This window comes from Arachis ipaensis, chromosome B10, assembly GCF_000816755.2.
Source record: "Arachis ipaensis cultivar K30076 chromosome B10, Araip1.1, whole genome shotgun sequence".
Taxonomy (NCBI): Eukaryota; Viridiplantae; Streptophyta; class Magnoliopsida; order Fabales; family Fabaceae; genus Arachis; species Arachis ipaensis.
This window is the reverse complement of record NC_029794.2, coordinates 133,735,631-133,746,701: the sequence shown is the minus strand read 5'-3', so window position 1 is coordinate 133,746,701 and position 11,071 is coordinate 133,735,631. Positions and strand designations below refer to the sequence as shown.

The 11,071-nt window shown below is 35.6% G+C and overlaps 2 protein-coding genes across 10 annotated transcripts; both read left to right on the top strand.

The window, feature by feature from the left end:
- LOC107622213 (glycosylphosphatidylinositol anchor attachment 1 protein) lies at nucleotides 13-3,758 on the top strand (the record flags this gene model as incomplete). The annotated part of the gene is given in 5 exon segments (XM_016324095.2): nucleotides 13-104; nucleotides 294-393; nucleotides 1,200-2,028; nucleotides 2,123-2,256; nucleotides 2,808-3,758. Coding segments are annotated over 5 exon segments (2,002 nt in total), but the record flags the coding sequence as incomplete, so codon positions are not given.
- Nucleotides 4,502-9,609, top strand: LOC107622215 (pentatricopeptide repeat-containing protein At5g24830). 9 transcript variants are annotated; one of them, XM_021113064.1, is made up of 9 exons: nucleotides 4,502-4,617; nucleotides 4,751-4,794; nucleotides 4,888-5,039; nucleotides 5,698-5,892; nucleotides 6,219-6,469; nucleotides 7,256-7,315; nucleotides 7,550-7,776; nucleotides 8,650-8,724; nucleotides 9,166-9,609. In XM_021113064.1, the coding sequence occupies exons 2-7, from the start codon at nucleotides 4,789-4,791 to the stop codon at nucleotides 7,651-7,653; spliced, it is 768 nt and encodes a 255-aa protein (XP_020968723.1). In that variant the 5' UTR covers nucleotides 4,502-4,617; nucleotides 4,751-4,788; the 3' UTR covers nucleotides 7,654-7,776; nucleotides 8,650-8,724; nucleotides 9,166-9,609. The 9 variants fall into 9 exon arrangements, with proteins under 9 accessions (XP_020968723.1, XP_020968722.1, XP_020968721.1 ...); XM_021113063.1 differs by lacking the exon at nucleotides 7,256-7,315 and having other exon boundaries at nucleotides 7,355-7,776; XM_021113062.1 differs by having other exon boundaries at nucleotides 7,256-7,776.

Genomic DNA, 11,071 nt, shown 5'->3' with positions numbered 1-11,071 from the left:
TTCTGTTTGCAGTGTTATTTGCTTCATTGCTGGGATTGTTGCTCTTCTGCTCCTCCCTGTTCTTGCCAAGAACACCTACATTTCCGAGAATGCCCTCATGCCAGGTTCTGCAAATTACAGTATAATATATAGTATTAGTTATTAATATATTTGATTATGTGCTTTACTCCCTTCTCCAAATAACTGCCACTACTACTAGCTATTTTTAGTGGGCACTTAACCCTTTCTTTTTTTAATCAAATGATCAAAACTTGTGTGAACTTTTGCTGTGTTACCTATTTTGACTGAAGCAGGTTCCGCAACCAACATGCTATCTACTCATGATGTCGCTGAGGCAAACAAGTTGGTCAAGGACTTAACTGATTTGAAGCTTAGATCCAATGGATCACCCATGTAAGCTAATTTTTCTTCATGTGGCTAGTAGTTAGCGAATTTGTAAATTTTGCATGTTCTGCCAAACTTCACAGTCATTGGCTGTGAAAAATTAGAAAACCGGTGTTCCCACTTGCAAACATGATATATTGAACTGATTTATCTGAGCTAAGTAGATTTGTGATAATGCGGAAAGAAAAAATTGCTAATTTTTGTTTGTGTCAACTTTTTGTTCATAAGCTCTTTCCTGTTCACAGAAATAAGATTTAGATCCAAGTTAGAACTTAGAACATTCTCATCTTCCAATTTTTTCAATGTTATACTACCATTGCAATAGTTATCAAATATATTATGACATCTTTCATTTAGTTACAAATCAAAATTGCTGCAAAGCTGAAATATATTATTGTTATTATACACCATTGCCTATTAATTTACTATTTTATTTATTAAGTGTGTGTTAACAAATTTGAGATTAGTCAAGATAGTAAGTACTTTAACCTCTAAGAGATCTTGAGTTCAACTCTTAAAATAGCAAAAATATATATAAGTTGAAGGATGTATCACTGACTAGTCATTCAACTAAAGACAGTTTTTAAGAGACAGCTCCACGTTGAAGGTATTAAACTCTACTGCATAAGGGATACATCGGTTTGAAACCAATACTTGATGCACCATTCAGGAACATAATTCAGTCACTTTATAAAGATCAAAATTTCACATTGCCCTCCTTCATTGTCATTGGTCATGGTAGTTGATTTAGTTTCACCTGCCCCTCATGCAATTTTGTAAGAAATAAATGAAATGTTTCACTCTGTTATATGCAGTGAAAGCCGAAAACTTATTGCACAATATATGTTAGGCTTGGATGCTGAAGTTACCTATCACAATTTCTATCCTCAGTTGAATCAGTTCCATCCATTACATTTCTTTACCAGTCCTGATTCCAGTATAATCTCAAAAAATATAAGCTGTGCATCAATTGGGATAAACACTGTTGGAATCATTAGAGCACCACGCGGGGATGGCAAGGAAGCTATTGTCTTAGTTACGCCTTACAACCCAAAGAAAGTAGTTTTGGGGGAGGCTTTGTCCTTGGGTGTTGCATACTCAGTGTTCTCATTGCTGTCACGGGTCACTTGGCTGGCAAAGGATATCATATGGCTTGTAGCTGATTCACAATATGGGGAATATTCTTCAGTTTCTGCGTGGCTGAGAGAATATCAGGCTCCACAATTCCATAGGGTTGTAGTTAATAGTGAAACATGTAATGAGAGCAGCACTATTGAGGGGAAGTTATACAGTGGTTTTAGACGTGCTGGAACAATAGCTGCTGCTCTTGTAGTTAAAGTTGCAGAGGACGGTAACCATTTCGACGACAGTCTTAATATTTATGCTGAGGCTTCCAATGGGCAGATGCCAAACCTTGACCTAATCAATATCGTAAACTACCTAGCTGTACATAAACAACATTTGCGGATAAAAGTGAGCAAGATGTGGTCTCTACTTGGCTCTAAGTGGCTCAATACTTTAGGTGTTTTTTTGGAATGCATAGGACAATATGCTAGACGCCTAAATCCTCAGTGGAAATTTGGTATTCCTGCTAATGAATATGTGGAGGGCACTGCTACACTAGCAAGCTCAATGTATTACCAGGTGTTTTATTTTTTCCATTCAAGAGAATGTGTCTATTATCTTTACTCCATGTTACCTGGTAATAAATATTCTTTATATCTGCATTATTCCTTAGGGTTTGGGTGTTCCCACTGGTCCACATGGTGCCTTCCGTGATTATCAAGTTGATGCAATTACCGTGGAAATTTCACCAAAAGTTTCTCCTACTAAAATGAACAGGCATATTGACTTTATTTTCCGTGGTGGAAGGTACGTGTTATTCGCATGCTATGTCGTTGACTCTATATGTAATATTATAGTATTGGAATTGGAATTGGAATAAACAGTTGACCATTATTCTTAATGTTAACTCATTTCATATTCTTAATTATTTGGTGGTCCATCCTTAACTTCCGTTGTGTTTGCCATTTAATATCAACAAATCATTATTATGAATTTCTCAAACTTGTTTTACAAACCATAAAAACTTAAAACTTTAGGTGGTTTCTTTGAAGGCTTAGTTTGGTGTCAATAATTAGAGTGAAATTATGTCTACTGGTACTAAGAAAGTTGAAGATTCTAAATTATTGGATAAAGAATATTCTTGAAATATTTCTCTTGGTGAATTCAATTGGGTGGTGACAAGTTATATTGCATACATTTTGTTTCTTTTGCTGATGAAGGAGGCAAGTCATTTAATAATTTATAAAATATCATCAGCCTTTTGCGTATGTACTTTGTATTAAAACATGTATTTGTCAGAAGATCTTTCTCCTTTTGTTTGAAGAACTGTTTTAGAAAGTGTTTTGTACTTGTTGCAGGTTGATCGAAGGAGTTGTACGTTCCATAAACAACCTTCTGGAGAAGTTTCATCAGTCATTCTTTCTGTACCTCTTGACATCTCCTAGTAAGTTCGTGTCAGTTGGAGTTTACATGATTCCATTTGCATTACTTGGTGCACCCCTTCCAATAGTTGCAGCTTCGCTATATATTTTTTCCAGTAAAACCACTCCCCAAGCCCCAGTTGCCTCCGAAGTAGATTTCAGCCTCGAATCCTGGAAATGGATAAACTCTGCCAAGAAGGTTTTTGTCATTCATCTATGGGGTGTTGCCGTTTCGTTACTTCCATATTTCCTGTGTCGAATTCCCGGTCTCACCCCAACAAATAACTTAACAGTATGGGGTTCGTTTGCAGTTCTTAGCCTTGTAATTTTGTTCTCAATGTTGGGTTATCCAACTTCTGTAGCTGTTCCTTCAGAAGCGGAGAAAAGAGAATGGGCTAACTTAAAGTCAGTAACTTTATCGGCTACTTTCGTCGGTTTGTCTCTCATGTCGGTCATTAACTTTGCCACGGCAGAAATAGGGGCTTTACTTATCGTCCCGTTTTGTTTGATGGCTCGACCATTGATGCTGGATATTCAAGCTAGGAGCATGAGAACTTTGTTATTGGCCACATGCAATCTCGCTTTAGGGTTCATTGCATTTCCTCCTTCTGCATTTTTGTTACTGAAAAGTGCATTTGACTCTTCTGGTGGTTATAATATTAGTGACTATTGGAACTGGATGGAATCACTTTGGGCATGGAATAGTGCTACTTACCTTTACATTGGTATTGTTCACCTCCCATGTTGGGCACTCTGCATTCACATTTTATTTCATCCTTCTTGACATGTATTATAGGTTACTTGAACAAGTAATTAGTGCAAGAAATTTTTGTCTTAATGTTTCTTCTCCAATTAATTTAGCAACATCTCATGTTACTCTGTGGTTTATTTTGGCGTGTTGATGTGGCTTATAGATAGATAGAATTCATATTTTGTGCAACCTAATCACTAATCGGAGGAAGGTGGAAACTCAGGTGCAGTCGATTTCACGTGAAGTTGATATCTGAGAGCCGTTAGATGATTTGACTAATTTGATTAAATTTTTATTTAACAGCTCTCAAATATTAACTTCACATGAAATCGACTTCACCTGAGTTTTCATCTTGGATAATGAAGTTTTAAAACTGCGTAACAGAAATGTTCCGAATAAATTTGAAACAATTAAAAAACATTGATTACACAAAACTTTTATTTTTTTCTCTCTTTTCTATCCCTTCTTCCAAACTCATTGCCGTTATAGATGGGAAGAAATAGTAGTTACAATCACTTATTTGCGGACATAAAATCTTGCTGATCAATAAGTATTGGATTCTAAAAATTTTGATACTATGTCATTATTCTCAAAATGTTTGCAATGTGTTAATAAATTTTTCTAATTTCTAAAAAAAATTTCAATGATATTTAAAGTACTCTCTAAGAAATTATATAGCATATAAACTTCTAGTTTTTAACAAAATGGAATGGATAATTGGAAAGATATTGTAACTTTAAGAATAAATTTTGCATATTTTAAAATAAATAATTCATAAGAAGAAAAAAGAGTAAGCCAGAAATGCAGAAACCCTAGCCTAGATAGAGTATTCCGATTCATCTCTTCTCTGTTTGTTCGCCAGCTGCACGTCCGCCGCCATTGCTTGCGAGTTCGCCGCTGCAGCCTCGTCTCTCGTTCTCTTAATCTGCTGCGAGTGCGCTGTTTTCTCCACTTGAGTGGAGCGTTTGCTGAAGTTGCGCGCGTTGTTGATGAAAGGTGTGTAGTGCAATTTTCAATTTACATCTCAATTTCATTACCAAATCACACCTATGTTAGTCTGATTTTCATTCCATAGTTTTATCATATTTGAATTCTTCATGCTGATTCCAAAATGGAGAATTTAATTCAGTTGCAGGTTTTTTTATTTTTAATAGAGATCTCAGCTGAATGGCGGTGAGTGCATTTTTTTATTTATTTTTTTTCTTTTTGGTAGATATTTGGCTCTGTTGGTATTTAATTTATTTGTTGATGGTTGTGTCATTTCAGCAATTTGTTGCTTGTGGAGAACCACATTTGACATCGACTCACATTGCATTCATAAGATACTTGAACCGGACCATTGAGTCAATCAGGCGAGATATTGCAGACACATTTGCAGCCATTTTCGGCTCCGAAAACAACCTTGCCCCCTCTGTAAGGTATTTTTAATGATCTCTCTATTTCCGTTTGTGTGCCAGATCAATGAGCTTTTGAAAAATGGTAGACATTTTAAATAGTTTTAGTTTCATGCAACTTTACTTCCATGAGCTGAAAGGTCCTTTTTGCTAAATGGAAGTATAGAACAATTTACCACCTGGTTAGAATTCAATTTTGAAAAATATGTTGCCAAATTTTTGGGTTACGTGAAAGTACAAGGATTTTTGTTTTGTTTTTTTTTTTTTTTGTATTTTCTTTCTTTTCTTTTGTTTTGTTTGCTGCTTCTAATGTCTTATTTGTTGCGTTTGGCTTCCCCAGAAGGTGGATATTGGCTTTGATATTGAGTAAACTTCATATCTTAACACTGAATAATTCTTGTTCTGTAATGATATTCTGAATTCTGAGATGCATTGTCATACTAATACTATAATGTACTGTCAAATTTATTCATATTGTAACACACATTGTGTAATGTATCTTACAAATATCCCCATCTACTTTGAACCTTTAAATATACAAAATAGAATATAAGATCGATTTTTATGTTATATATATTAAAGGTTAACAATCTATCTCTCATCTACCATGATCTCTTTCAATTTGAAACTTAGATATTATTTGTCAAGTAATGTTGTTATGGTGCTTCTTGATATGGTGTAGCACTAGATGTGAAGATGATATTGCTTTATCGTCTACCAAATATCTAATATCAGCTATTGGGAAAAAGTGCCATCTAATTGCTCAGGATTGTTCCTCAAATGAGAAGAGCTTCCGTGACAAGAAGGGCCCAGATGTTGTTTTCAATGTATTGGATAATATTCTAAAGGACAGTTTAGAGCGACTAAAGATGATGAGGTTAGCTTTGTTGTCATCAAAATTTGAAGTATGTATAATAAATAAATAAATGAATATTATTTCTTTAAGATAATAAAATTAACTCTAAAGGAGTTGTTCTAATACTAATTGTAGATATATCTAGGTTCCATTATGGCAATATGCTTCTCTTTTATGCCTTTATTTATAAAGGAAGTCTGTCGCAGAAGTTTGTGGAACAATATTCTTAAATAATCATTGGGATGCAATATGTGTTTTTATGCTTTGTGTCTTTTTATGTATATGTAGAAGAAAATGTGTGGAGTCCAAAACAAATGAACTTTTTGGGGATTTCATGAAATGTCCAGGGAAAATATATCTTTGGCCAAGATAGATCTTCAAGGATGCACATTTGTCTATAACTACACCGAACATGCAGCTACCATTAGGTCGTTGTGCTTGGAAGGGAAGTTGGGAGCAGCCATGTGGCTTCGGAGGAAAATGGTGCAGAAGGGTCTCATTCCTGACGTGTTTACCCACAACCATATAGTAAATGGGCTGTGTAGAACTGGTCTTGCAGAGAAGGCAGATTGGTTTATTAGAGAGATGTTAGAATTTGGTCCTCACCCCAACTCTGCTACTTATAATACTTTAATCAAGGCATATTGCATTGTTAATAGTGTAGATAAAGCTTTGCATCTGTTCTCCACCATGACCAATACTGGTATTCAGCCAAACAGAGTTACTTGTAACATACTCGTTCATGCGTTGTGCGAGAAGGGTCTTTTGAAGGAAGCTAAAAGGATGCTTGAAGAAATATTACATGATAATCACAATGATATTCCGAATTTAGTTACCTCTACTATATTTTTGGATTATTACTTTAAGAATGGTGCAATTATTCAGGCTCTTAGCCTTTGGAATGAGATGCTTCTGAAGTGCACTAATGTAGATGTGGTTGCTTATAATGTTCTTATCAATGGATTTTGCAAGAATCAACAAACGAGCCTTGCATATGGATATGCATGTGAGATGATTAAGAAAGGTTTACAACCTGATGGTTTTACCTATAATATTCTTATTCATGCTCTATGCAAGGAAGGCAAAACCGGTGAAGCTTGCTATATTCTTGGAGTCATGTCTAAAATGGGAGTTCTGCCTGATCAAATTTCATATAAGATTATGATTCGTGGTCTTTGTTTTGTTGGAAACATTGCTAAAGCAAAAGAGTTGCTTTCGTACATGTTGAGCAACACAATCATTACCAAGCCTTTAATGTGGAACATAATAATTGACTTTTACGGAAGATGTAGAGACCGTAGTAATGCATTTTTTACAAGGGATCAAATGCTGGCTTTTGGTGTCTGCCCCAATGTATTTACGTATAATTCTTTAATTCTTGCAGAAGTCAAGTGTGGAAATTTCCATGATGCTTGTACTCTGAAGGAGGAGATGATTATTAAAGGTCTCTTTCCTGACATTGTTACTTATAATTTGTTGATAGGTGCTGCTTGCAGTTTAGGACGTCTTGGTTTAGCACTTGAATTGCATGATGAGATGGTGCGAAGGGGTTGCAAACCAGACATAATAACTTATACTGAACTTGTTAGGGGCTTTTGTATTAGGGGTGACCTAAAAGAGGCAGAAGAGCTTTGTGCTAAAATACTGAAATCAGGTTTATTGAATGATCATGTTCCAGTTCAGATTCTCTTCAGTACTTACTGCAAGAGGAAGCGACTGTTCGAGGCATTTAACTTGTATCAACAATGGTTGGCGAGTAAACGAGATAATTACCCTTGGTAAATGTTTGGCTTTAGGCATTGCAGTAAAATGTTCTGGAAATGAAAGCTGTGTTTGCTTGGAAGCGGTTCTTTATTTTTATGAAACGTAGGTTGGTGGTTCTCAAGTGGTGGCTCAACACTGCAGGTACATATTGATGCTCCTTATACATAATTGTTTGCATTCAGTGAAATAATTGAGTTTGTCTCTCATCCACAACAATTGATAGATGCTGCATGCATAAGCACATTTTGGGCTGAATATAATACTCTAGTTGTGGGTGTCACTTTTGCAAATCTACATTTATAAATGTTTTAATTATGTGGAAAATAGACTATATTAAGGGAGGTCAAGCAAAGTTATAGTAGAATACAATGGCGTCACTTGTTTCCCCACCTCTTCATTGCTGTTTTGCTAGAATGATCAAGCAGCTTTTTATTTATCCTATATGAACAAACACCACGAAGAATAATTGCCATTTCAAACTAATTGGCTTTCAGCTTTCTTGAAAAAGCTAGAGAGAGTAGGTTTTAAGAAAAATCAGTTTTCAGGTTTTGTGGATGTTGTAAAATTACTTTTCTAGAACTCAAAACAAGCATACCCATAAAATCACTGACAAATTTGTACCTAATTGCTTAAACGTTTAGGATAGTTGATTCCTGGCATGGTACTGTAGTCTACATGCTATCATAAAAAGCACTATGGCTACATTTGGATTAGTGGTAGGGTGGAGTGGGATGGAAGCCCATTAAATTTCCTTGAGCTCCCATTGTTTGCATTAACAAAATAATTATGGAATTGATGTTACTTAATTTAATAGATTCCGTTCAATTCCATTAAAACCTTCAATTGGAATGGAGAAACATAATTTCCCAGGAATGTTGACTAAAATATGTATTAGAGGAGCTATGTAAAATTTTCATGGATTACACATTTTCCAGTGGAGGGACGCAAACCAAAAGGAATTTAGTGGCTTTATCACAGAAAATAGAAAATTTTTGGTCTTTTATTACTATGCAGCACTCTTCTCAACTCCAGAAGATGTTCCCCAGACCAAAGTAGAAAAAGCTTTGGGCTAATTATTATCTTACTCAGGTAGGATTTCATTATTCTTTTATTAATCACAATCTTGTTAAAATATCTAATCATGAAAATTATGGGGGAAATCTAGTTGGAATCTTAAGTTTTGCGCAATCTATATTTACTTAGAGGTTGCATCTTATCCCTAGTAATGTTGAAGCTGCATGCTTGGCACTAGTTACCTGTATGTGCATAGATAAAATTTTTGAAGTCATGTGACATTTTATTTTGTTCTTTTAATTAAGTTTTGCATTCAAATAATCATTTATTTTATTATTATTATTTTTTTAATTAGGATTTGCATTCATCTGAACTTTCTCTCCAGAGTGTGTTGAGATATTTTCTTTCAAAAAAAAAAGAAAAAGGATTTGCATTCATTCTGTCACTTGATACATATATGGATTCCAATGTGTTCTGTTAATTCTAATGTCATTATCATTATATATTGTAAATCAGGTACAATTGTAAGAACTGCTGCTTCTCTACATGAAGTTTATCATAAGAAATGCCGCTAAACTATCATGGAACATTGCCAGGCTTTGCTCACCACTCGCCTTACTAAAAGCCTGAGAAACTGTAGGCACTACTGCTGCTCTGCTTAATATTGAACGGCAGATATTACCTTCAACCCATGCCTGTTGGTGCTGGACTGGGGCTAGCCATTGTTATCTGTAAAGATTGTGTGCTTGGAAAGAAGATTGCTTTGAAAGCTGGCTTTGTGACTGAGGGATTAAGGTTAAGTTCAAGTGTTGAGAGGAATTGTATGTATTTTGGAACTTTGTCTAGGTATAGCCAATCCCCTAGACAAAAGATAAATGTTCTGTAAACTTGTAAACAACTGACTGGAATTTATAAATTCTCTTCATTAAAATTGATACTAATGAGCTGTAATTCGAATAACATCTATCTTGATCCTAGTGATTAAAGAATCGATGTGCCTTGAATTCATTTCCAATCTTCTATACTAATACTAGACTCTTTAGGGCTACTAAGTATCTAAACCAAAAAGATAAACCTTCATCCTTCCATATAAAGATATGATTGATCAACTATAAGATATTTTAAAAGCTATCTCCGTTTAAGGTGATCAAATTAACATAGAAACAGAGATGATTTCTACAAGATTTTGTCACATTGATAAAAGGCTGCCAAAAGCCAATAGTGATTTGTTGAAAAATTTGTGAGAAATGGCATATAGAATCACATATGTAGACAAAGTATAGCAATTAAAAACTAATCTATTTATTTAGTTGTTTAACATGCTACTTCATGCGTTGGGGGAAGCATCTTATGATACTATGTAATTATCGTACAATATAGTTCAGAGCGAAACTCTTAACCCTTTTAGGAAGGGAAGGGAAAATCAAAAAGCGAAATTGAAAAAGATGGGGAGATGAACAATGAGGAGAACAATATTGAAAGGGGACTGCTGAGATGGAGACAGAAATTAACAACAACAGTCTTATCTAACTAAGTAATTCAATTACATAAATTAAACAATATCATTATATTTTGTCAAAAATCATGTATCTCTTGAGTTTATTTATACTTCAACCACTTTTGATAAATTCTTTCAATATTTTCTTGAATCTCCCTCTACCCATAGCCTAAGACAGAAATAGAAATTAGCACCCCGAAAATTGCTGGCAATATTGGCTTTCCCACTAACTTTTGGTACTATTGCAAGTCATTCCCCAAACTGACGTTAAAAAAAAAAAAATCCTTTTTCTCGACAATAATTTTTCTTCCTTTAATTTTTACCTTTTTCAAAAATTATTTTTCATATGGAATACACATTGGTGTTTTTGCTCAATATTGGGGAAGGAGGTGCTTTGCCGCTTTGTGAATGTCAGGTTCAACACGTGAGGGGGCGTGGTGACAGGATCCGTCAGCGGCGTGGCAGTTCCCGGCAACACGCGGTGGGCGTGGTGATGTGGCGAGCTAGCAGGCGTGGAAGCTCGCTGGCAATACGCGGCGGGCGTGGAAGCTCGCTGGCAACACGCGGCGGGCGTGGAAGCTCGCTGGCAACACGCGGTGGCCGTGTTGCCTGCGAATCAAGCAGGCGTTGCAGAGGTTCCCGCGCCTTCCCAAGGAGCTGCAGCAACACGGGGTGGGCGTGTTGGAGGCTGTCTGCATGCAGGGACAGCTCCTCCACCTCGGTAAGCAGCGAACGCAGCTGAAGCTCTCTATAAATTGATTCCCTCAATACCCAATTTCATGCATTCTGTGTAGCGAGCTTTCTGTGTTAAAGAGAGAAGAAATGAAGTGAGGAAGAAAAAGAAGTGTTTAGTGTGTCGAAAAAAAAAAAGAGAATAAATATACAAAAAAAAAAATTTATTAGTTTGTATTTATTTAAAGAAAT